The sequence below is a fragment of the Diospyros lotus genome, chromosome 6 (genome assembly GCF_014633365.1).
Source record: "Diospyros lotus cultivar Yz01 chromosome 6, ASM1463336v1, whole genome shotgun sequence".
Taxonomy (NCBI): domain Eukaryota; kingdom Viridiplantae; phylum Streptophyta; class Magnoliopsida; order Ericales; family Ebenaceae; genus Diospyros; species Diospyros lotus.
Genome location: NC_068343.1, coordinates 11,754,479 through 11,780,025, shown reverse-complemented (window position 1 = coordinate 11,780,025; position 25,547 = coordinate 11,754,479). Strand labels below are relative to the sequence as shown.

Genomic DNA, 25,547 nt, shown 5'->3' with positions numbered 1-25,547 from the left:
TTAATTCTAAAAAGATTGATTAATATTGATCTTGATCTTGTTGTGATTCAAAATGGAGTCTGAATCGGGGTTAGGTTGCCAATCAGTGATGTTTAACCCAGTTCTCACAGTGGGAACCCAGTTTTCCATCAGCCTTGTGCTCTGCCATTTTTTTCAGCTCCTGTTAAAGCCATTCGGCCAGCCCGACCCCGTTGCTCAGATTCTCGTAAGTACGTCTTTTCAACACACCTGCCCTGAGTGCATATTCCTCTTTCTTTCATTAATTACTTTGCCTTAGATATCTAGTCTTACCTTTGTTATCTAGAAAAAAAAGGGGGGGAAATTGGAGATTGTTGACTAAATTGGTGTAATTTTGTTGTTCGTGTCACAGTCTGGATTGGTGCAAGGTCCCTCGGGGTTGTCGAGAATAGAATACATAAAGAGGGTATTCTTCCAGGAGATGAGTGCAGATTACTACGAGATAATGGCATTGTTTTCTCGGACCATTCTTATGTTCCTAATCGGCCTTGAGATCGATCTTCGCTTCTTGCTGAGGAATCTACGTCCGGCTAGCATTATCGCCGCTGGAAATTGCATAGTTTGCACCATATTTGCAGCCGCAATGACCCCTTTTATATACCACCAGACCGCATCTAATGGCTCTATGATCACCATGGCCGTAATGCTCACGGCAATCATGTCTAATGCCGCCTCTCCGATTGTCATCCGCTTTGCGGCCGAGCTAAGGTTCGCCAATTCAGATTTTGGGCGACTGGCGATATCTTCTTCTCTGATTAGTGACATTTACGCTGTCCTAATGTTGGTTTTGAGCTCAAGAAAAAGACTGGGAAGAGAAAAAGAGTCGTCAATTTTATTGGGTTGTGTTTCGCTTTTCATGATTATAGCCGTTATCATTCTCAACGTCCACCTGGCGAATTGGCTGAACAGAAGGAATCATAATCAGAAAAACCTTAAAAACAAGGAAGCATTTGGGATTTTGTCAGTGGTCCTGATAACAGCTATGGCCCTCGAAACTATGGGATTTAACAGCATCATTGCCTGTTTTCTCATCGGCTCGATGTTCCCAAGAGGTGGGAAAACAGCTCGAACATTGCTGCACAAACTCAACTACTCAGTTCACAACTTTATATTCCCAATTTACCTGGGCTACGTGGGTTTCCAAGCAGATTTAAATACCATAAACAACATCCCCAATCTCATCCTCGTGGTAGTATTTATCGTGTTGAGCCTCGGCAGCAAGATCAGTGGTGTCCTTGCAGCTTGCTCCCACCTAAATATTTCCCTGAATGACGGTGTTCTTTTAGCTTTCTTAATGGACCTTAAAGGCCATGTTGATATTGTTACCCTTTCTCTCGGCCTCCAAAATAAAGTAAGTTTGTTTTTTTTTTTTTTTGTTCTCTATTTAATTCGGTTAATACTTAGCGTGGTCATTAGTACTCAACATTTTAGTGCATATTAAGTAAGTTGGGTACGTTGGGATTAGTGCAGATGATCAGTCCAGACTTTTATCATTTGATGTTGACAACCCTAGTGATTAACACGTTGATAGTGGGGCCAATGGTAGCTTTCATGGTGAGAGGAGAAAATGAGTCCCTTGGTTACAAGCATGTAGATTTGGAATGGCTAGAACCAGAAGTCGAGCTACGAACGCTAGCTTGCGTACATAATCCTCGCCATGTGCCCACCATTCTCAACCTCATTGCAGCATTGAGAGGCTCAGACAAAGGCCCTATCACGCCCTACTTGATGCACCTGATTGAGCTCACGCATAAAACCAAGCACAATCTCTTGTACAACCAACGAGAAGATGATGAATTCAGTGATGAAGATAGCTATGGCGGTAATGATGCACTCGAAATTAACGAGGCCATGGATGCTTTCGCCATTGAAACAGGAGCAATGGTTCACAGGGTGAAAGCTGTCTCGCCCTTTACAAAAATGTATATCGATGTGTTGGACCAAGCAGAAGACATGCGAGCATCAATCATCCTCTTGCATTTTCACAAGCACCAGAGAATTGACAGGAAAATGGAGGTTGGCAAGGAAGGGATAAGAACGACAAACCAGAAGGTGCTTCGATATGCAAAGTGCTCTGTCGCCATTTTGGTGGATAGAGGGTTGATGTGCAGGTCGGAAGGTATTGGATCAGAATCTCTACAACATGTTGCAATCTTATTCTTTGGTGGAGCCGATGACCGAGAAGCTTTGGGATTTAGTCGACGACTTTCCTTGCACCACCACTTACACCTCACGATCATCAGGTTCCTACCAGCATCATCTAGGAACATAAATGAAGGGGTTAATGTTTCTCACAAAGAGACAAATGTTTTACTAGCCATATCAGATCAAGAGACCGAGAGTGAAGCAGATACTGCAATCCTCACTGACTTCTTTAATAGGTAAGTTGAAATAGGGAGTGCATGGCCTTTATAACCCGATATATGATATATGTTCGAAGATGATTATAGTTCCACAAAGCTTTCAAATAATATTCTTTTATATTATTCTAATGGGTTTTGGTTGGTGGAATTAATATTAGGTATGTGACATCAGGGCAAGTGGGGTACGTAGAGAAGTATGTGGAAAACGGGGCGGAGACAGCAGCAGCGTTAACGGAGATAACAGACATGTACTCATTGTTCATTGTTGGAAAGGGTAGACGCGGATACTCGCCATTAACCACTGGATTGAGTGATTGGGAAGAGTGTCCAGAGCTCGGGACAGTTGGAGATCTCTTAGCTTCTTCAGACTATGACATGAGCGGTTCAGTTTTGGTCATTCAACAACATAAAATTTCCAAAAATGATGATGAATAGTAGTAATGGTAATTTCTTAAGGCATCTAATTCCCAAAGTGGTTCATGTCGAGGGTTCATGACAAATGGAAAAGAATAAGCAAATAAAAGGGTTGTTTCAATTGAATAAGGTATAATAACCCATTCTCCGATTGAAGTTCAAATCTCTTTGGAGCTATGCTTCCATTGAGCATACTTCCACACAAGAAAGTTGCCTGTGCACAAATATTTGGAGTTCGAGGTAAGGATTACAAAAATGGCCGCTGATGATACTTAACAGTGGATAGGCCATTTTCACAAGTGAGCTCCATTTTTAATTATGTAGGATTTTTTTTTCATAGGATTACAAACCTGTATAGAATTTATCTTCTTTTCGCTTTTTTTGTGGTTTATTTGTTATTGTGATTTTGTAATTTTGAGAGAGTAAGGAGGTTAATTTTACAAGGAAACTTGAGTGGAGATGAAGTTGCAATTCAATCTCATCTTGTTTCTTTTAAAAATAAATGGAATATCATCTCTTTTTTTTCTTTTTTTGAATGCCAAATAAGCAACACAAGAACAAAAAACTACCAAAAAAAAAGACAAGCATCCACTTGGAAAACTTTGGGCCACCTCTTTACAAACAAAGCTAACACCATTTATAGATTTAAAGAACAATAAGCTACACGTAGATTGCAAGGCGTAGATCAACTAATAAAGGAAGAATGTGTTGGGGTATTGCTTTTTGAGCTTCTAAGTTCCGTATTCGAACCCTAACTAGGAGATAGTTTAGCAAGTAAAGAGCGACCTTGAAAAATGAAAAATGCTTGCCGCCTTCATGTTTGCGGTTGTACTAGGGGTCGAAACCTGTTTGTTGGATTCTCTAATTTACTTCGCATGCTGAAATCATGGAGTCAAACAGCAGGGGCACTCGTGATGGCACGCGTGTTAACAAAAAAATAATAATATAATAATAATAAGCTACAAACTACTTAACTTACACAGCAATAAAAACTAAAAAAACTTAAAAGAAACAAAAAGGGAAATTCCTAATCACGATTCTCACGAAGCTCTAAACAAACAAGCCCTTATCAAACTACAATAAAAACCCACACAAGGTGCTACATTTGATCCCTAATTCAATCACCACCCTCTTGGGTCCCAAATCTGAAGGGAGAAACATTCCAGAGACATCTTAGACCAATACTAGCCCTTGAGGATATATAAAACCTAAAAGCTGGTTGGAAATCCCATTTGCTTGTATGGTTGAAAGTTTTAGAGCACTAACTATTAGATTGATAACATGAAAGCCTTGAAATGCCACGTCACTTTATCTTTTCTTGTCCCAAAAGTGAAGTCGCTCACCCTAAGCGCCCCCACCCTCAGCCCGACAAGAATGTGGGGGGATATTAATCATGGTGACTCAACTTATCACAACGACTAGACCAGTGCTCACTGCGCATAAGGAGCTCCACTCACGTGAGAGATTACTCCCACACTGCCGCTGGCGAGACTTGGTCCTTGTCCCAAACTTCACCATTTGCGACCAGTTGAGCTGCCCATGCAGGCCACTTTTAGAAATGGGGGAATCAAATATTAAAAAATAATTAAATTAAAAGTTAATTAATCTAAGATTTAAATGATTAAATAATTAAAAAACCTTTAAATCAATTCAAAAAAATGTTAAATAAAAAAATTATAGACATGCAATAATAAATATATAAATAATTTTCTTATATGAATCAACAAAAAAAAATGGTGCTACCTATGCGACTCGTGTTATATTCAGTAAATGTTCAACTAACATTTATCCATATATCTATTACATTCATCTCATGAATATTGGCATGTGACTCATTATTCTTTAATATTAATATTTCATATTAATTAAAGTAGTAGTCCATGTGTCAATTTATAATCAATTTATCATATTTTGTTTATGAGAAATATAAGAACTATCCATTTTATTTAAGGATGATAGGTTAAAGACATGTTCAATTTAGCCTCTAAAGATTTCAACAATGCCAGTCACAATAAGATGGTGAACACATTTACTACAAGAATTTAGACTTGTTCTGATAAACTAATTCGTCGCAATAGGTATGAAAATTCCAACATCATACTTATTGTAACGAAATGACACTATAATAAAACAACAATTTAGAGACGGATTTTTCAGACGAAATTTTTTTAAACAAATTTAGAGATTGGAGAAAATCCATCTCTAAATAATAATAATAATAATAATATTATTATTATTATTATTATCTACATTAAAAAAAGAGATATATATGTACATATATCTATATTTAAAAAAAGAAAGAGAATGTAGGCGGACCGGGTCGGATCCGCCTACTAAAAGGAAAGGTCGACCCGTGCTGATCAGGCTAGATATAAATAGGATGGGTCGATGGTAGGAGTAGAAAGTTCCCCCACCAATTTTGCTCTCTCTCTCTCTTAGTTTTCTCTCAAAAACACCTTTCTAAATCACCGATTTATGCCATATATCCAACCATTCGATCGTCAATCCAACAACGTTTTAACTATGAAAGTGAACTCAATGTACAAGTAGACAAGTCTTTCAGTTTCATCAGCACATTTTTTTTAGTATATATCCATGATGTATGTATGTATATATGGGATTTGGGTGTTTGGCCGAAAGTTTAAACATAGATTTACAAATATTCGACTGTTAGATTTTGTTAATTTTTGGGTATGTTAGTTGATGGGGGCAAGGGTGTCGGGTGCTTGTCTCTGATCGTCGAAAACGGTCGATGGCAACTGACAGTGTTTCACTTCGTTTTTCTAAACTTTCATTGATCGTGCAAGCCATCTCTTTAAAAGTTTGAGGGCTTATGTTTTGTTTATTTAATTATTTTGTCCTTTTTTGTTTTGGTGAGTATGTTGGTAGGAGAATGAATGGTGTTGAAACTCAAAACATGAGCATTTTCATAGAAATAATGGTGCTTGCAACACACTATCAAATTTAAGTCATAATTTAGATACTAATTCAAAATTATATTCCTAATTCTAAAAGTAAAATAGTTTATTATCGAACTATTATAAAGTATATTGACTAATTTGATTCAAGGTTAAATATTTATTTGATTACTTTTCAAGTATTATGACTATTTGAACTCCTAAACTTAAAATATAATAAAATATTTGATAATTTATTTTTTATTTATTTACATAATAATTTATTTGACATTTTATTTTTATTTTTTTATTAACTCGACAATCAATTTAGATAACTAATTTTGATGTTATCATTATCCTTTCTATTTAATATTATGTAAATAAATATAAATGGTAAATATATACATAAATATAAAAATGAATTAAAGTAATATTTGATATTCAAGAAATGATAATAAAGATTATTATTGAAAAAGTATATCTAATAATAGAAAAGTACATACACAGATGAGAAAGCAAAAAGCCACTTTTGTATAATTTATTATTAAAAATATATCTAATAATAAATTTTTATGATTTTTTATAAAAATTATAATTTTTTAATATTTTATAAACCAAGTTGTGTGACACAGCACTTAAAAAAAATTATTAAAATTTAATTAATAATTAATTATTTTAAAAAAAATTCCAAATCCCCAAATCCTTCTTTCCCTCTCCCACTCCCTCTGTCCCTCAAATCCCTAACTCACTCCGGCTCCCCCCCTCTCTCTCTCTCTCTTTGAACTCACGCCCGAGGTCTCCGCCTTTGCCTCCAGTCGTCGTCGCCGCCTTCGTCTCCCGCCTCCGGTCGTCGTCGTCGCTTCCTGATCCACCTCCAGTCATCATCGCCGCTGCCTCAAGGTCTGGTTCTTCCACCTCCAGTCGCTGCTACCATTAGTGGGAAGTAGGAGGAGAGTGGGCTATTGATAGTTCCTGTGCGTGTGTGTGGGTGCACACAAAGGTATGCCTCATTTCTCTCACATTTTTTGGCTAACAATATGCGTTCGGATGAAGCCAATGAAGGAAACAGTTGATTGTGTTGGACTACTATCTTATTTTGTATATCTTACTCATGGTCCAGCGGCCGCAGAAATGGTAAAAGAGTGATCCATTCTCACTGGACTCTCTCTCTCTCTCACAAATCTAAAATTAATTTGGTGAAACAAATTAAGGAGAGAACAGAGATGGTGATGGAACACTACCAAACCCACCATATTATTATTATTATTAGATTAGATAGAGATTAGCAGTTTGGTGATACAAAAACGTTGACATATGTTAAAATTCCGTTTTGATGGAAATAATTGAATATAAAAAAATATATATAAGGATGGTTGGTACGCATCACTCACACATTTAAAATACTCAAGTCAGTACATGTTGAAGTGGCAGACATAGAATCCTTTACCAATATCCTACCATCATAGAATCTTATATATATATATATATATATATAAGATTTTGATTTAGATTTAAAATCAAGTTTGTAACATTGTGGTGTGGCCATCAATACTCAATTGTTTGTAATTTACACGAAATTAAACAAATATTTGTCCTTGTTTTTCTTCCTTCTCAGACATATATGGAATGTGATGATTTCAATTAATGCTGATACTCCCCTACATTGTTCTTAGTTTAGATTATTTACCCCTAAATCCAGGCTCATTTTTATTAGTTTAAAAATGTTTTTGAATGAAGTGTCGAAGGAGAGTCGAATGATTTTTGGACAAATAATATAAATTATAAGACATTAATTTAGGCATCAAATTTAAAAAAAAAAAGGTCATTTTATTATGAGTGAGTGTAATGAACCGAACCACCAATGATGAATAATAAACTGCAATTAAAAAGAACAAAAAGAAATACATAGAGAAATATAATGTCATGATAGGAGCAATCAACAGGAGATGAGGGCTGTTGGTGATGGGTATTAAAACTCATGATTAATTTTTCTTTGTGGGGTCTTGTCTTAAGAGAGAAATATAGTTTTATAACTTACTTTCAAGTGTTTAATATTTTTAATTTTATTGTAGAAGCCATTAATTTATTCTTTCTTTTTTATAAAGTCATATGACTCTTGTGATTATATAACTACACAATTATATAATCTTATATAATTTTGTAGTTACGATTATCCTACCATCTTGCCTTTCCTATTGGAGGCCCAACTTTGTGAAACATCTTTGTTAAGGTTGGGCTACTTTGGATTGCTTTCATTGTTTTATGCGGTTTCTGGATTACTTATATTTGGGTAAATGTTTGTCTCATGCTTATTCTTCTGTTGCACATGCATTACAACCACTAAACATCTTAATATGTTTCTATGATTCGCTTTCTGTTGAAAACATCTTTGTTAAGCATAATTGCTCTTTTCATTTCCTTTTAATTTTCTGGAATTGCTTGGGGTTTTTCACTTGCTAGCTATTAATTTGTGTTCCAGAATCATTGTTCTTGCCAGTGGTCACTTGCTTTGCTAGCTATTAATTTGGTTTTTCACTTGCTTTTAATTATGGTTTAAGAAATTATCAAATCACCACTAAAAATATAATTGATCTTGTCTACCAAAATCAAATTTATTCACCTATTTAATATCTCTAACAAAATCAAATTTATTTCAATCTAATCATTGTCTTATTTGCCAAAAAAATAATTGATCTTGCATTTTCAATTGTTATTTGTGCGAATGATCTATCATTATGAACATGTTGGTAATTCTCTATAAAATGAATTTTGTTGTGATTTTAAACAATCTTACAGGAGGTGTAGTCCGGTTAGAGGGGAGACTCTACTGGACTTTAAAAGGAAATAATATTAAATAAAGAATATAATTAATTAAATAATTTTCAGCAATTTAGTTAGATTTGCTAGAAGTTAGCCTTAGATTCCCTTTCAGTGACTTCCTCGATGGAGTGAGGAGGTCACTGAATTGTCTAGTTGGACAGTCTGAAAATTTGATATCGTGTTGTGTGCCCGACGAATACGTATTAATTTACTCATGCCTGATACAAAAATTCGGTAGCATCTTATGTTGTTCTTTGGTTGTATATAGGAATATGTTTTGATTCATGCGATTGACTCAAATTGAGTGTAACTTGTACGAATCGACACATAATCCTTATCGTACATCTGGAGAACTGCGTTGAGATGCTGCCAAAATTTCGTACCGTGAGTAAATGCGCCCGCTAATGATCATATCACAACTCATTTTTGGATGGGATAGGTCCCAACCTTCAAATTTTAAAGAGGAGTTATAATGAGTGGTTTGGTAGAAAAAAATTAAAAAAACTCAAATAAAAAAACTGTTGTAATTATCCTTGTATATATGTGGCTAAGGGGCTATTATATATATTAGCCATAGGGGTTGAGAGTTTTGATGTGTGCTAAGAATTGATGCGAATCTATTGCAGATCATGGATGTACGTGAGCAACGAGTATGGATGTATGACAGAGTGGCACCTAATTGTCGAGGGATAACAAATGAGTTCATATGTGGAGTTGAGAGTTTCATACATTATGTATGTGCTCGGCCACAGTTCACATGGGACGATGAGACCTTAAGGTGTCCATGTGTTAAGTGTCGATGTAGAAAATTTCTAAATGTGGATGATGTGCAGTTGCATCTTTATCAGAAGGGATTCACGGCCCATTACTATTACTGGACATGCCATGGGGAAGAGGAGCCTCCCATGGAATCCCAGGTCCGAACGAATGCTGGTGCTTATAATGAAGCACAAGGGGTTTACGAGGATAATCCAAATGCATATGATGCAATGGTGATGAATGGTGCAGGTCCTTCTGTTAGAGCCTATACATTGGAGAATGAAGAAGAAGAGCCCAATGTAGATGCGCAAGACTTCTATGAAATGTTGGATAATGCAAGAACACCTATATATGATGGTTGCATTACTCACACCGAATTTTCTACAGCGGTGAGGATGCTTAGCATTAAGGCTGATTTCAACTTACCTGAGCAATGCTATAATGCTTGGGTGCAACTAATAAATGAGTTGATGCCTGAAGACAACTGGATGCCCAAGGACTTTTACAAGACAAAGAAGATGGTTTCTAAACTGGGCCTTGGGTTCCAAAAGATCTATTGCTGTGTTAATATGTTGCTTTATTTTAAGGATGATACTAATGCAACAGAATGCAAGTTTTGTCATGCCCCATGATATACAAGCCGTAAGGTAGGACCTGGGAGGCGAAAGGATGTTCCCATTAAACGGATGTGGTATTTACCTATAACACCTAGGCTCCAAAGGCTTTACGCGTTGAAGACAATAGCTGGGGAGATGAGATGGCACTATGAAAACTCACGAGAGGCAAGTGTGTTGTCCCACCCATCTAATGGAGAAGCATGGAAGCATTTCGATAATGTACATCCTGATTTCGATAATGTACATCCTAATTTTGCTTGTGAACCACGCAATGTCAGGCTTGGGCTGTGTGCTGATGGCCTCACATCGTATGGTCAATCTAGGAAAACCTATTCATGTTGGCCCGTGATTGTCACTCCTTATAATCTTCCTTCATGGATGTGCATGTGACATGAGTATTTGTTTCTTACAATAATCATCCCTGGTCCTCACAATCCGAAATCCAAAATAGATGTGTTCCTACAACCTCTCATAGACGAGTTGAAAATGTTATGGGATATTGGCCTGCCAACATACGATATTTCACTAAAACAAAACTTTCAAATGAGGGTTGCACTGATGTGGACTATTAACGACTTCCCAGCCTCTGGTATGCTATCAGGTTGGATGACTGCGGGTAAATTAGCATGCCCGTATTGCATGGAGAATTCAAAAGCATTCACGCTGAAGCATGGTTGGAAGACATCATTTTTTGATTGTCATCGAATGTTTTTGCCCATGAATCACCCATTTTAAAGGAACCGAGATGCATTTGTTAAGAATAAGATTGAGAAGGGTGGGCCTCCACCACGGTTGAGCGGTGATGGCATATGGGGTCGAGTTTGGGCGTTGCCAGATATAACTGAAACAGGTCCAATTCGCACGCAAGGCTACGGGACATACTACAATTGGACAAGGAAAAGTATTTTTTAGGAGTAGCCATATTGGAAAACAAATCTCATTCACCACAATTTGGATGTAATGCATATTGAGAAAAACATATTTGATAATGTTTTTAACATTGTGATGGATGTCAAGGGCAAGACAAAGGACAACATTAAGGCTAGGATGGACATAAAAGAGTATTATTGACGTAGGGAACTTGAGTTAGTAGCATAAGGTAATGGCAAGTACTTAAAGCCAAAGGCTCGGTATGCTCTCAATGTGGAACAAAGGAGAGTACTGTACGAATAGGTACGTCAATTAAAACTTCCTAATAGATATGCATTTGATTTGGTTTGTTGTGTAGACATGCAAGAAGCAAAGTTGTATGGCATGAAAAACCATGATTGTCATGTTTTCATGGAACGCCTCCTCCCAATTGCACTAAGAGCACTCCCAGACCCTATATGGAAGTCTCTAGCAGAGTTGAGTCAATTTTTTAGGGAATTGTGTTCTTCAAATCTTAGGGTCGATAAGCTAGAAATAATAGAGGAAAATATTAAGGTAACCATTTGCAAATTGGAGCAAATTTTCCCACAAGGTTCTTTAACTCAATGGAGCACTTGCTTATACATCTAGCTTATGAGGCACGTGTTGGCGGCCCAGTGCACTATTGTTGGATGTATCCATTTGAGAGGTAATTAGAATGGAAACATTACACAATATCCTTTGTTATGTGACTTAGAAACTTGAGTTAATATATTTTTGTTTACCCCATAGGTTTTTGCACACATTGAAGCGTAAAGTTAAAAATAAGGCACATGTGGAGGGCTCCATTTGCGAGGCATACATCATAGAAGAAACCTCCACTTTTTGTTCGCATTATTTTGGACCTGATGTACAATCAAGAATCATACGAGGTCCACGAAATGATTATGGTGTTGACCTATCGCCAGATCATTCAACTTTTTCCATCTTCAATCATTCTGGTCGACCATCAGGTGTATACAAAGATTGATTATTGGATGATCGAGAAATAGACTGTGCCACATTATATATTCTTCTAAACTATGATGAGGTCCAACCATACATTAAGTAATCACTCATATCCTCGGTATTACCAACTTTAGGTTTCTCATTTGCATATATGATTAACATGGCCTATATAAACGTAGTTTATTTGTGGATTCTATTAAAGCGGATGCACCACACATGGCTGAAATTGATGTAGATAAGAGGATATAGGTTGATTTTCTGAAATGGTTTAAGGAACACGTAAGTATATCTTAAATTACTGAACTTATTATCGTGACAAATATATGCCATGTATTTCATATGCACAGGTGCATGATCCAACTAATGAGATTAGTGATTAACAAATACGTGACATGTCATGGGGGACCTTGAGAATGGTGCGCACATGGCCTATGTACATCATCAATGGGTATAAGTTTCACACAGATTCATGGAGTCAAGGCAAGCCAACAAGAAACAACGAAGTTTGCATTAGAGGGTCAGTATATGGGCAACCTGAAGATGACTATTATGGTATACTTCAAGAGGTAATCCAATTGGAATACTCGGGATTACCAATCAAACAAGTGGTGCTATTTAATTGCATATGGTTCGACCCGACCCCTAGACGTGGGACTCGAATACATGATCAATATGGAATAGTTGAGGTCTGAGCTAACAGAAGGTACAATTGGTATGATCCTTTTATACTTGCCTCTCAAGCGCATCAGGTTTATTATGCTCTGTATCTATCTTGACAACGAAATTTGGTAGACTGGTGGGTGGTCATTCGAGCTAAGGCTAGGAGCACAGTTCATGTCCCAACTATTGAGAGACCAAGAGATGCATATCAGGCAGATGAGGAAATGCCAATGCAGTCGACTGCAGTTGGAGATGAACAACTCGACACCCTTAGAGATGAAGTTGGTGAATTTGAATGGGTGGATGAGTACTCATTTGATTAAAACCTTGTTGCAGCTGATGAGGAGCTACACGTTGAAGAAGTCGAAGATGAGGACGAAGAGGAGTATGAAGATGAGTAGTCAGACGACATGGAATAGCTACATAGGTGATAGTGAACAATTGGAATCTTATCCTTACATTTAATCTATTAGTTCAAAAGCACAATTTGAAACACGAGTTCATGAATATAACATAAACCATTGTTCTATATGATAAATCATATTTTATTTCAAAAGTATTTAAAAGTTGCTATCACAATCGGTATGATCCTTTTATAGATTAGAAAGTTTGCTTGCGTCATCCTTCAGGCGAGCTGAAGAACTTGCAATATTGTCCAGTGTTCTAAAAATCGGCCTAGGCGCCGGTGAGGCTCTAGGCGGCCCCTGGCCGCCACGAATATGGCCTAGGCTGCCCCTCTAGGAGCCGGCCCGATTAATCGGGCAGCGACGGAGCCTAGGCAGCCCAAGCCATGCCTAGCTGCCTAGGATGCCTAATTTTTGTGTTTAAATTTTATCTTTCGTCGATTTCGAAGCCTCTCTTACTCCTCTCAACCGTCGCCCTCTCATACTTCTCTCACCCCAAGGCCCGCCGCTGCCTCAACGCCGCTGGTACCTCCTCGCTGTCTCGAGCTCCATCGCGACCTCCTCACTACCTCTGCACCGTAAAGCTCCATCCTTGCTCCGCGTCCTCGTTGCGTTAACGCCACCGCTGTTGTTGTCAAGCTCCATCTTTACTTCTGCTTCCGACCCCCCATCTTTCTCGCTCGCGCGCACTGGCGCTGTTGGATCTCTCTCTCTCTCTCGCGCGCGCGCTGTTAGGGTTAATATAGGGTTTATTATGTTATTTAATTTTTTTTGTTTATAGGTTAGATATATATATTTTTCTATTTCTATTTATATGTAGTTATATATATATTTTTCTATTTATATATATTAAATATATATATTTTTATTTATACGTTAGATATATATCTAATATATATATATTAGATATATATTTTTTCATGTCACTTTTAACTATGATTTAATTAAAAATAACATTAAGTTACATCATAAAATTGAAAAATATAAAAAAAATTAACAGTTTTTCTAAGCCCGCCTAGGCGCCCTAGGCACTAGGCCCCAGCCTGACGCCCGACTAACGCCTAGCACCTAACGCGTTTTAGAACACTGATATTGTCTCTAACTTTTGGCTTTCGATCTTTAGTCTTGAATGGACAGAAGTGAGTTACCTTGTTGACTTCTTTGAGCGTTCTTAATACAATTAATCATGGCAGCATTTGCATGTTTGGGTACATAGTATGTTAGATTCCCCCATATCCTCCACCTTGATCCACATGCATTGCACAAAATTGGCTTGTCAGGTGGTCCATTCCTCCACATTGGTGTGTCTGTTTAATATGTGAATCTATTAGCATTCAAAACAAAAAACCCAACTACTTGTTCACCTACATAGATTGATCGCTTATATTGCTCTCATTGAGGCTAGGATGCTACATGAATTTGTAGAAATGTTATAATATATACTGAATACCTGAATGACCAAGTCCTTTACATTTTTAATATACATGAGAACGTTTAATTCTATGTGAACATGAATGACAATAAATTAATTCTACAACACATCACTGACCCATCAAGAAAATAATGAAGTAAAATCGATTTCCAGGGTAACTATGGTAATTTCTGAGGCTGGAATGGCCTGATGGAGAGGGCAATACTAAGTTGTTGAACTCAATATGTCTTGACCTCGTTTACAAACACAAACATTAGCATGCAAGAAATGATAGAAATGCATCTTTTAAAGCCTTAGCATCTAAGGATGTCAATAAATTCAAAACAGAACTGTAATTGCAATTAGCTTAATTGAACGCCTTTTGGCTTAGTTAGGCATCAAGGTAACTTTGGAATTAATAATGTCTTTGATATGTAAAAAATATGTTGTTTTCTATGAAATATGGACATGTATGTTTCCATTATGTCTGTACATGGATTGCAGTCCATGTTGTGCTCTTTGTAACCCATCACTTACTTGGAAACATTCATGCATTAGGAAATCAGATTTAGTTATCACAAGAAATAAACATTATTTAGTCTAATGCCAGCTTTTCTCTTGAAGTATCACAAGCTAGAGTTCCTAGCTAGCATGCTTTTCTGGATATTTAGAAGGTTATCAGGTTAGTAGTGTCCTTGCAGGATATGACATTAGGCATTGAGTTGGGATGGGATTGCCAGAGATGAAAAGGGAGAGGGTAGTGGCAACAAAGAGAGGGTCTAAGTTTTTCCCAAGGGCCTCGTCTCTATCTCTCTAAAGACACGTGGCCTCTTCTTTTGATATGGGACTCTGTTGGTAGAAATTAGCTGATAACTGAGGTGGTAAGAAGCATGCCAGACCGGTCCTACATTTGATGTAGGACGAGTCTGGTTTTCTGAGAATACTAACTGGTTGGAGGCTTACTTAGTGTTAGAAGGCTACAGAAAACTGTTGAAAAGGCTAGGGTTATGTAATGGGTTGATAAGCAATTTAGAGGTAAAATATGGCTGAAAGGATGAAATTTGGGGTCTGAAATAAGGTCTGGAAGTAGGGTTTACGAAAATAAGAATATAAAAGTGAAAGTAGGAAAAAGTGAGAAATATTTTCTAAGCATCTCACATAGGTTTCCATAGACATCACATTGAGGGTTAAAATTGCATCATGCACTTCAATAAAGCATACAATGCTTAGAGAAAACTGCAATAATTGTTCCATTCACTAATTAAAAAAAGAGAGATTAAAATGGCGTTTGTAGGGTTCTAGTTATGCCATTCCAATTAGCATATGAAAATTCTTTTCCCATTAGGAAACTAATAAAACTGATAGCAATACTCTAAGGAAATACCATAAATAAAACCTAAACACTATAAATAGAGTTAACGAAAGACTTTAGGAACCATTATGCCGAATAACAAAATTGCCCAATGTATAAAACATAAAAAATTGAAATTTAACAAAGCTTCTAGGAGGGGTCTTCTTTAGAAACATCTCAAATCATTGCTAGGGCCTTAGAACTGGTTTTAAGATGCTTCTTATGTGTCTTTAGAGGCTGCTGTGAAGTCCTCCACCAACATTATAGTAAAGGCACCTTTAGCTCTATTATTACCTATTTAAACTTGATTCCTAGAGGATGAGACCATAGAGGTGTGCATTATTGTCCATATGCCACCTCAAGAGGCTGCACATGGAGTCGCTTTTGATGGTTATTCACAAATCATGACGTGGAGGTGCGAGGTGTGTCATTGGGTAGAATTGATATGCACACTAACAATTTCTTTAATCATATTTATATGGAAAAAAGATAGGAACTTCAAGTGGCTGGGCTATCTTTACCAAGTAGACTTTCATCATGCAACAAAAGAGTGATATGGAAGAATGGAATTGATGTTCAAACTAGTTAAATGGAAGAGTGGAACTGTTAAATAAGATTTAAACCAAGAGATAGTACAAGATTAAGCTAACATATACTTGCAAATCCTGGAAACTGATGAATCATGAAAATAAAATATTAAACTAACTGATGAATTATATTTTATTGTGAAAGTATTTAAAAGTTGTCATCACATGCCTACTAACTGTTGTTTGCCTTATATGACAAGATATGTCACAAAGAACACCATATGGTCAAGGTATGTGACGTCGTCAGTTTAGAGAGAGTGCTAGCGAGGACCACATTGGTACACTCTACACCCCATCTTTATCCTATTCATCACTTTGCATGTTGAATCCCTCACAATTATTTATTTTTGTAGAGGGGACATTCATCTCCTTCTGATGTGAGATTTGATTCCCTTAGCCCACATACACCCAGTCCTACATTGATGGTCCTTCTTCCACGCCTGCTGAGGTTGAGGGTTTATCAACGCCCACTGCTACCCCTTAAAACCGTACCATGATAAGTCCCTTATGTTCCTCGTAAGAATTCTTGATTTTATTAATCAATTTTTATTTGCACAAAGTTTTAGTAGATGTTTTCACAAATTAATGTGTGTTTCAACAGATTTGATAACATTTGGTGCAAACGAGATATAACACGAATAATCCAAAGTAAGTTTGAGAAGCCATCCCCAAGTTGGAAAAAAACAGATCCTGTTGCCAGGGATATGTGGTTTGGCGAGTTTAAGGTAATGTGTTACTTTAGTATATCTATACTATTTAAAGTTTTAGAAGCCATACTTGTTTTTGCTTTTGACATGTTTTAACTCAGTGGATAATTTTTTAATATATTTATGCCCTAGTAGTTTAGCATTTAAGCACTAAACATATGTAAAATATGAGCTCTACCAATAGTGTTTTTTATTATCTATTCTCTATTATGTTACACACAAAGTATTATTACAAAGAAACTTTCTAAAATGAAATATGTAATTTAATTACAGTAATGTCAGATTGTGTTGTAATTCTGTGCATCTCATGAAAGCTGAATACATAGCAACATTTAAATACACTCCTAAACTTTTTATAGACAGATTTGGATCAAAAAATAAAAAATTAAAATGAACACATCAAACATAGGTGTGTACACATATAACTTTTCAGCTAACAACAAGCACGAGCAACATCCAATTATATAGGTTTTATTTGGAATTTGTTGTAAATTGTACTGAAATTAAATATTCAACCATCTATTTTAGTCTTATACTGAAAGCACCTATCTATATACATATAGACATCACAAAATAAATTAAGAATTCCTTAGATAGTGTAAAACATTTCTCAGGTGTCGACAACAATATTTAGTTCAGTAGAAAACTTCTCTTCTAAATTGAACTTCTTTAATAGCTTTTGTTTTTCTTCTTTAGTCAACAATCAGTGTATAGGCTTTAGGGCATGCTTGGTAATATTAACAAGCAAGTCCGTGATCTAAAGAAATAAAAATGAGATATTAAGGACATCAAACAGAAAAATCATAAAAATTAAGCAAATTAGTCTAAAGGGGTTGTTTACAAAAGCAATTTTTTAAAAGGGAGAGAGAAAGTCAAAACCAAAATCGCATGTGTTCCTAATGCCTAAGACTCTCTACTTTGTGAGGATTGGGAGAAGATCAAAACTAAAATACTTCAACCAATCTAGTATCTTATGTGACCACTTATCTATATCTTTCCTTACATGTATTATGTTAAGATTGTCTTGAATCCAAATTTCTATTACTCAATCCAAACTAATTGTAGATTGTTTTCAGTAATTTGTTTTCGTTTTCATTATTTCGAAAACAAAAATAATGTTTATAGATTGTTTTTATTTTCAAAAATTTCAAAAACTTTTGGGAAAAACAATGAACATAAGAAAAAAGTATTTTCACATTTTTCATTTTATTTTTTTCTTCCCACCTCTAACAACACAAGGCAAGAAATGTAGGAGAAGAGTAAAATATGCAAAAAATTAAAAATAAATTAGAGTTATTAAACAACATGTTAAGTTTCATTTCTTTTCTTAATGAAACAAACATAGAGGAAAATTTTCATGCCTAGTGTTAATAATATGCTCAATCAAGTTAGAGAATTATTTAAGAAATATGCATATTGCCATGCTCACCAAATCACAACTAAAGAACCTGTTAGAGAGATTTATTCCTTACTCAACACTTCAATTTTTAAGAAGTAACTTTTCCAACATAGCTCTCGAGAATACTATTAGCATATAAATAAATAAAGTAACTGTTAGATATGAGCCCTAAAGACCAGTTCCAGTGACACAAAGGGACTCGATCTTGTAATTCTTTAAATATTATTTAAATGGCAAGTTTATGTTTTTATTTAAATTGCAATATGGTTTAAATTATAAAACATATATCCATTAGTATAATAAGAAGTGGATACCATTCTTAAGTGTTAAGAATACGAGTTATGGATAATCCACAATTTGTTATACTATAAACATGTTCCTGGCCATAGAATTCCTATCATGGATGATAGCAACTCGTAAAGGCCAGCACATTGTCTTCCTCCTTGTTTCAGTATGAGATACTGAAAGATAAGGTTGGTGAGTCTCGTGCCATTCTGTATGAGCTATAGAAGGAAGATAAGTGGGTGCTCGTTACAAGAACGAGTTCACTGAACGGAACTGTTAACATTAAATCACATGGGTTATTTCTCACGGGTCAATGATTTAATGTTAGCTGCGATTTTACAACTAGTCCTTAGACCTGAGATGACATGGATATCTGTGTATTGGTGGATTAGGATATCAACGATATCATGTGGTTGTTCTAATCAAGGATAATCATACGTATCTATGTGCCTGATTCAGTGATACATGAGGTATGTGTGCATTAGACATGGAATCTATCACCTCGAGATTTATGAGGAAGATATCCTATGCGATCCAGTAATCACTTGACGATAAATCCTTGACCGAGGTAATATGACGATGGAATTTGTTCCATACGGGTTGTGTCATAATTTGTCAAGATTGATTTTGGATTTGGTCATATGACAAGATTAAGAGATTCGACCTACTGACCATGATCTCATATCTTGTCGGGATATAGGATGATAGAAGGACCGTATTGTATGGTAACGTAGTAAAAGGTTCACAATACCCGCTTCACAATAAATTGGGTAATCATGATATATTGCTAGATGTCACTCATGATTTACGAGAATTAATTGTTGATTATTCTTGTTGCCAATTTATTTGTGGACCCAGAAAGTCCCACCCAAAAAGAAATTACTTTCAAAGAGAAAATAAATAAATTAGTAATTTTATAATTACTAATTATAGTGCATTTATTTATTGGATAAATAAGAATAATTAAATAATTATATTATGAATGTAATTATTTAATCATAGATTGGGTTGGGCCTTTTGCTAGTACATTAGGCTTGGCCCAATGGCACTATTGGATTCAAATAAATTCCATTGGATTGGGCTTGGTCCAATTGCATTAAATGGAATGGGCTTGAGAAGCCCAACCCATTTAATGAAGAATAGTTTTTAATTGGAACTATAAATAGCTCCAAACTCTTATTTTCTCTATAAGTGTCTTCTTGATTCACTTGAATGTAGAGAGAATTTTGGAGAAGTGTTCTTGAATCTAAGAGGTAAGTTAGAAATTTTTGTGAAAAATTTCTTCTACTTATCTTCTCTCTTTGATATTCTTGAATAGAAGTGATTTCGGGTGGACCGACTCGGCATCCTACACTTGGAGGATTATACGGCGGGAAATCTAACGGTGAAATAAGATTTCATCAAAGAGGTATTTTTCGTTTATGCCTTCGTTTTATTAAACCATAATTTCTGAAAAACGGGATACCTCCAAATTAAATTTTAATTTCCGCTGCGCATATGATAAGATCAATGTAACTCAGTAACTTGTTTATAACTTGCTTTAAGTTGTTGAAAAACTAAACCTTGAAGATCATTGATCTTGATTTCAGATAAAGTGCATTTTAATTAGTTTTTTTGGAAAATAGCAATTTATAGGATTGACATTTAGAATTTTGTTGATGGGCATTCTTGGAATCTAATATTTAAGGTTTGATTAATCCAGAATAACTTTATTATTCATCACACACGTTTGCAATAGAAAAAATCAATAATTTGGCAATTTACATTTGCAAATTGTAGGAGTTTGAATTAGGAAAGATTAATTTAACTTTTGATTTTGTTTTGCTTTGCTTTTTATATTAACATTATAGAAGAATTGGTTTTGGGAGAGTGAATTGGAATATCAAATAAGGATAAATTTTGAAAAGACGGCCTCTGATCGTTTGTCCGACCTTTTGTTCCGTGTGAAGAGGGACTTGACAAAAAAACCATCTTGGATGTGTTATGTTGTATTTGAAGCACTCAAGGAGTATTAGAATACTCCATAATTTAAAAACAAATCAAAAAAGACCAAGAAAAATCGGTTCTCAAATGTTGGAGATAGTAAGCATATTTGTGGTTCCATCTCCATGTCCAAGCATAGGAATAGACTAATAATATTTGATATTTTTATTATACATAATTATTTAAGTATGATTGCATGAACACTTTATTTTTTTCCCTTGCAGTCTAAGCTATTTGGTTGTCCACCTACACAGACTAAGTTATTCATTGCGATGCACCAAAGAAAAGATAAATCAAGATTCGTTGACAATAAATCCGAGGAAATTTATGTAAATATACAACAATACTTGTGTCTTATATTTTATTATGCTTAATTGGCCTTTTTAATAGTACAACTTATTCCATGTATATATATACTTGCAGGTTGACTACCAAACACACCAACATGATGCATCATCACAATCATCAGCAGTTGGCTCGACAAAAGATAGTGACGCTGTTGGACAGCTCTCGCAGCCAGCTTTTGATGAGACATTATTATGGTTGGAAAAAGAATGATCGTGTATGAGATGGGTCAAAAGCACATGTTATCCCTGGTTTCTATCATATTTTGTCACCATCGTCACCGCCTCCACAGTCGTCATTGATCTCACTTATAACCCAAATTCAACAAGCTGTTAGCGTAGTTATACAATCATTTCACCATCGCTTGTCAGCCATAGAAGAAAAATTGCATAACTCTTTTTCATCTCCGTTGCAATGTAATATCTATTCATGGCAATGACGGATCCTCCTAATGATCCGAATGATTTGAGGGCAACGGAGATGAAAAATGGTTATGTAATCTTTCTTCTATGGCTGACAAACGATGGTGAAATAGTTGTATAACTGCGCTAACAGCTTGTTGAATTTGGTCTACAAGTGAGATCGATGACAACTGTGGTGGTAATGGTGACAACATATGATAGGAACCAAGGATAACATGTGTTTCTGACCTCATTCCATGCACACACACTTTTTTTTTCTTGTCTATAACTTCTAATCATAATAATGTAAATTGGCTCTTAGGGCACACTTTTTTTTTCTTGTCTATAACTTCTAATCATAGTAATGTAACTTGGCTCTTAGGGTTATCCAGCAGCGTCACTATCTTCTGGGCCCACCTTTTCTCTACCCACGTGCAACCTCCACCCCTGTATACTTTTTGTTAGTTATAATAAGGGTGTACAATTTTATCATTCACTAAAGATAATTTGATATATATATATATATATATATTTTAATAAAAAAAACATGAAAGGAGGTGCCCTGGGCCTATATATATATATATTTTAATAAAAAAAACATGAAAGGAGGTGCCCTGGGCTTGGGTCACGTCATTATGTAATTACCTTGGTGAACTTGGATGCTAGTCACCTCTTGGGAGCTTCTATACTATTAAACTTTGGATTATATATTTATCAAAAAAATAAGAAAAACTTTGGATTATACACGTTTTCTTTTGAAAATTTTCTTTTTTAACGTAACAGGGTAGAAACTAGAAGGTTAATTAAGTTAAAAGTTAATTACGAATTTGCTTAGTAACATATCTTATTAAAATCTTCTTATTAGATTTCACTTAAATTTGTGAATATTTATTTTTTATATTTTACTTTCATCTTTTTTTTTTATCTGGTGGGTACCATACTATCTATAGATTCGGTGATTCAACTTATATTCAAAATTAAAAAAAAAAAAAAAGAAAACTCAACAAAAATATATACGATTAATGATGTGTAATTATGATATATTATTGATATATGGATAAGTCTTTTGCAATAGTTCTAAGGTAGGCCGTGGAACCCTAATTAATTAGCTCCCAGTTCAAATCTTGTGATAAGTAAAATTATTTTAAAAAAGTTTAACCGAATCCATTTGATTTGTACTGATTTGCTATAATTTTGGTCATTTGTAATTTAACAATTCAATTGTTTGTATTCTGTGGGGTGATCGATGATCTAATTAATTATATAATATTCTTCATTTTGAGAATAGTTTAAAGGATAGGCATGGTTGGCAAACTTGGCATAGAGATTGTAATTAATTACAACTTAGAATTAAGCCCGTGTTTGTGTTGGCATGGTTGAAAGGGATGTTAATTAAAATTAATTACTTTGTTCTAAACGAAGAATTGATTGCCTCAGAATTGAGGGTTCTCTGTCCCGATTCCCCCCATAGTGTTTGTTTTCTACCTGGATTTTCTCGCCCGTATATGTTTATTATATATATATTGGATCATTAATCACTAGGGTAAACAGTGTAATTAAATTATAATACTCAGATTCACCCTCTCTTCCAGCAGGTTGGAACAGTGACTTGTAATTGACGTTTACCTGCTTGTTCAATTCTCATATATATATATATGCTCTTTGTTTCACAATTGGATACCTTCCAGCTGGTTATGGAAAATTAATGAAAATGACTTAATAGTAATTAACATTAATTAATGATTAATTACCCCTCCCTATAAATTCATTCCCCGAAACTCACAGATCAGTACGTACGTGCTAATTAAGACATAACATTAATGGCAAAAATCTGCCTCCACCTACTTCTTCTTCTTCTTCTTCCCCACCTTCATCTTCTATCTCTGGTGAAGGCAGATGTGGCGGCTATTTTCATATTTGGAGATTCAACGATGGACGTTGGGACCAACACTTACTTGAATGGGAGTGTCGTTCGAGCCGACAGGCCCTTCAATGGGATCGATTTCCCTTTCTCTGAACCCACCGGAAGGTTCAGCAATGGCTATAACACTGCCGACTTGCTCGGTGAGTAATTAATTTATTTCATCATCTACTGTTATCCAAGCATAAATAATTAGCGATCTCTCTGACAACGCTTGATCACGCTCCCCGTTGTTAATTTGCCTGTTTAATTAGTGAGACTACTGAGTGAAAATTACAAGAGAAGTCCACCACCTTTTCTCTCTCTTCTCCGTCACAATTCTACCTTCAAGAGAAAGTTGCTGCTGGGCGCCAACTTTGCTTCAGGGGGATCCGGGATTCTCAATACAACTGGGAAAGTATTTGTAAGCTCTCCCTCCCTCCACAACACCCCCCCCCCCCCCCCCCCCCCTTCTCTCACTCTCTCTGACTATATTTATAATAATATATAAAAGGGCAATTTGGGTATGGGGTCGGGACCGCTTTGCAAGTACTTACTGTATTACTTTTTTGCAAAACGGCTATTTCAATCGGCTGAACTTTATGAAATCTTGATTACAAAAGAGAAATTTTACTACGGTACGTATTTACATTAATGGTGTTGAGAACATGAACCATATATATATATATATATATATACATGCAGGTAGAAGTTGTCTCATTAGGAGACCAAATCCAACAATTTTCAACAGCGGTGGCGAACATCACGGAGTTACTGGGACAAGACAAAGCAGCTGCTCTCATCAGCTCAAACTCCTTGTACATCATTAGCGTAGGCAGCAATGACATCTTTGAGTATCAACGCAATGCCAGCAACGTGTCCAATGAAGCCTTCCTATCCACTCTCCATGATGAATACCTCAGCCATTTGAAGGTAATTAAATTAATTCCCTATAATGTTAATTATCTAGTTTGTTCTTCATGATCATTAAATTATACTTTTTGCAGAATCTGTACAACCTGGGAGCCAGAAAGTTTGGAATCATAAGTGCTCCCGCGATAGGATGCTGCCCTTACGAACGATATCTCAATCAATTGTACAACAATGGAAGTGGGGGTTGCTATGATGAAATGAACGACTTGGCTCAGTCCTTTTATAATTTAACTGAGATCATCTTGCAAGAATTCAGCTCGCAGTGCAGTGGAGTGGTATACTCCCTTGGCAACGCGTATCAGGCCACCATGGATGCCATCAACAACCCATTACCCTTTGGTAAGCACTCTAGCACCAGTATGGAATATAGGTTTCAGTAGACTTGAAAACTGAATTGAATTAATGTTATTTGATCGATTCTGATCAAGTTTGTTTGGGTGTGTAGTGTTTGATTTTCTAGACCGATAGACCTCAAGTTTGGTCGAGGTTAACATCAAGTTGGAACCAACTCGACCAATATATATCGATACCCCCTAGGCTGTATGTTGTAGCCTTGTAGGTCTTTAACTAACTAAATTATATTTTAGGCAAAACCCATGCATGTATTTTGTCACTTTTGTATACTTAATTAATTTCGTGAACAATATCAAATGATGATCAGGTCTGAAGGATGTCCAAACGCCGTGTTGCACAAGTGGAACGTTCACTGATTTGGGGTTGTGTACACAGTCAGATAACCTTTGCCGAAATCGGGAAGACTACTTGTTCTGGGACTGGTATCATCCCACCCAGCATGCCTCTCAGCTGGCGGCTCTCACCCTCTATGGCGCAGCACCACCGTTTGTGACGCCGGTGAATTTTAGTCAACTGGTTCTGTAATATACGAAAGCCTCAAAACTTGTCTTGTAGCTCATTGAGCTTAATTAATTGTGCTAAGGCCATTGCTTTTATAGGAATTTAATCGTCAAAGACCTCCGATGCAATAATGATTGGTCTAGAAGCACTGAAGTTTGGCTTTATCTTCAACTTGAAAAGTGTTGGGTGATCTTGATTAATAAGAAAACTTTCAATTTCCTTATTTTTCTTTTTGATAGATGTTGAAAAATGCACCGCCAGTATTTGAATTGATGGAGAATGTTTTGGCAGTTAAATTAACGAAATCGAAAATTTGTCTTGCATGAAAAAATTGAGAGGGCGTAGGTTTTATAGAAATGAAATTCAGATATATTCTTGTAAATTTGCGTCGGACAATATATCGGTCTTGATTAAATTAAATATATTTTTTTTTCCTAATCTACAAAACCGAGGTTAGGACCAGCTAGGAGCGTTTCCAAAACTGCACTTTGAAGTTCAAGTCAATATAAATAAATATGAAAAATGTAGGAGGAGGAGGAAAAGTGCCAAAAAGAAAGAAATAATTACAAAGGATAGAAGTT

The 25,547-nt window shown here is 35.8% G+C and overlaps 2 protein-coding genes across 9 annotated transcripts; both read left to right on the top strand.

Moving 5' to 3' along the window:
• The first annotated feature begins 400 nt into the window (after nucleotides 1–400).
• On the top strand, nucleotides 401–3,259 carry LOC127803864 (cation/H(+) antiporter 1-like). The gene is made up of 3 exons (XM_052340444.1): nucleotides 401–1,369; nucleotides 1,489–2,399; nucleotides 2,540–3,259. The coding sequence occupies exons 1-3, from the start codon at nucleotides 440–442 to the stop codon at nucleotides 2,814–2,816; spliced, it is 2,118 nt and encodes a 705-aa protein (XP_052196404.1). The 5' UTR covers nucleotides 401–439; the 3' UTR covers nucleotides 2,817–3,259.
• Nucleotides 3,260–6,425: 3,166 nt separating this feature from the next.
• LOC127803865 (GDSL esterase/lipase At4g28780-like) lies at nucleotides 6,426–25,180 on the top strand. Of its 8 annotated transcripts, none has more exons than XM_052340451.1 (11): nucleotides 6,426–6,692; nucleotides 16,359–16,436; nucleotides 16,512–16,674; nucleotides 16,760–16,883; nucleotides 19,871–19,957; nucleotides 20,757–20,861; nucleotides 20,956–23,342; nucleotides 23,454–23,602; nucleotides 23,884–24,111; nucleotides 24,186–24,450; nucleotides 24,773–25,180. In XM_052340451.1, exons 7-11 carry the CDS (start codon nucleotides 23,099–23,101, stop codon nucleotides 24,988–24,990), a joined length of 1,104 nt encoding a protein of 367 aa, XP_052196411.1. In that variant the 5' UTR covers nucleotides 6,426–6,692; nucleotides 16,359–16,436; nucleotides 16,512–16,674; nucleotides 16,760–16,883; nucleotides 19,871–19,957; nucleotides 20,757–20,861; nucleotides 20,956–23,098; the 3' UTR covers nucleotides 24,991–25,180. The 8 variants fall into 8 exon arrangements, with proteins under 8 accessions (XP_052196411.1, XP_052196407.1, XP_052196412.1 ...); XM_052340447.1 differs by having other exon boundaries at nucleotides 19,868–19,957; XM_052340452.1 differs by lacking the exon at nucleotides 19,871–19,957.
• Nucleotides 25,181–25,547: the final 367 nt, after the last annotated feature.

Coding starts and splice junctions, on each gene's coding strand:
- LOC127803865 (XM_052340450.1), top strand. CDS start 23,099: ATGGCAAAAATCTGCCTCCACCTACTTCTTCTTCTTCTTCTTCCCCAC. Junction 23,343..23,453: donor TAACACTGCCGACTTGCTCG/GTGAGTAATTAA, acceptor CTGTTTAATTAG/TGAGACTACTGAGTGAAAAT. Junction 23,603..23,883: donor ATACAACTGGGAAAGTATTT/GTAAGCTCTCCC, acceptor ATATACATGCAG/GTAGAAGTTGTCTCATTAGG.
- LOC127803864 (XM_052340444.1), top strand. CDS start 440: ATGAGTGCAGATTACTACGAGATAATGGCATTGTTTTCTCGGACCATT. Junction 1,370..1,488: donor CTCTCGGCCTCCAAAATAAA/GTAAGTTTGTTT, acceptor GGATTAGTGCAG/ATGATCAGTCCAGACTTTTA. Junction 2,400..2,539: donor CTCACTGACTTCTTTAATAG/GTAAGTTGAAAT, acceptor AATTAATATTAG/GTATGTGACATCAGGGCAAG.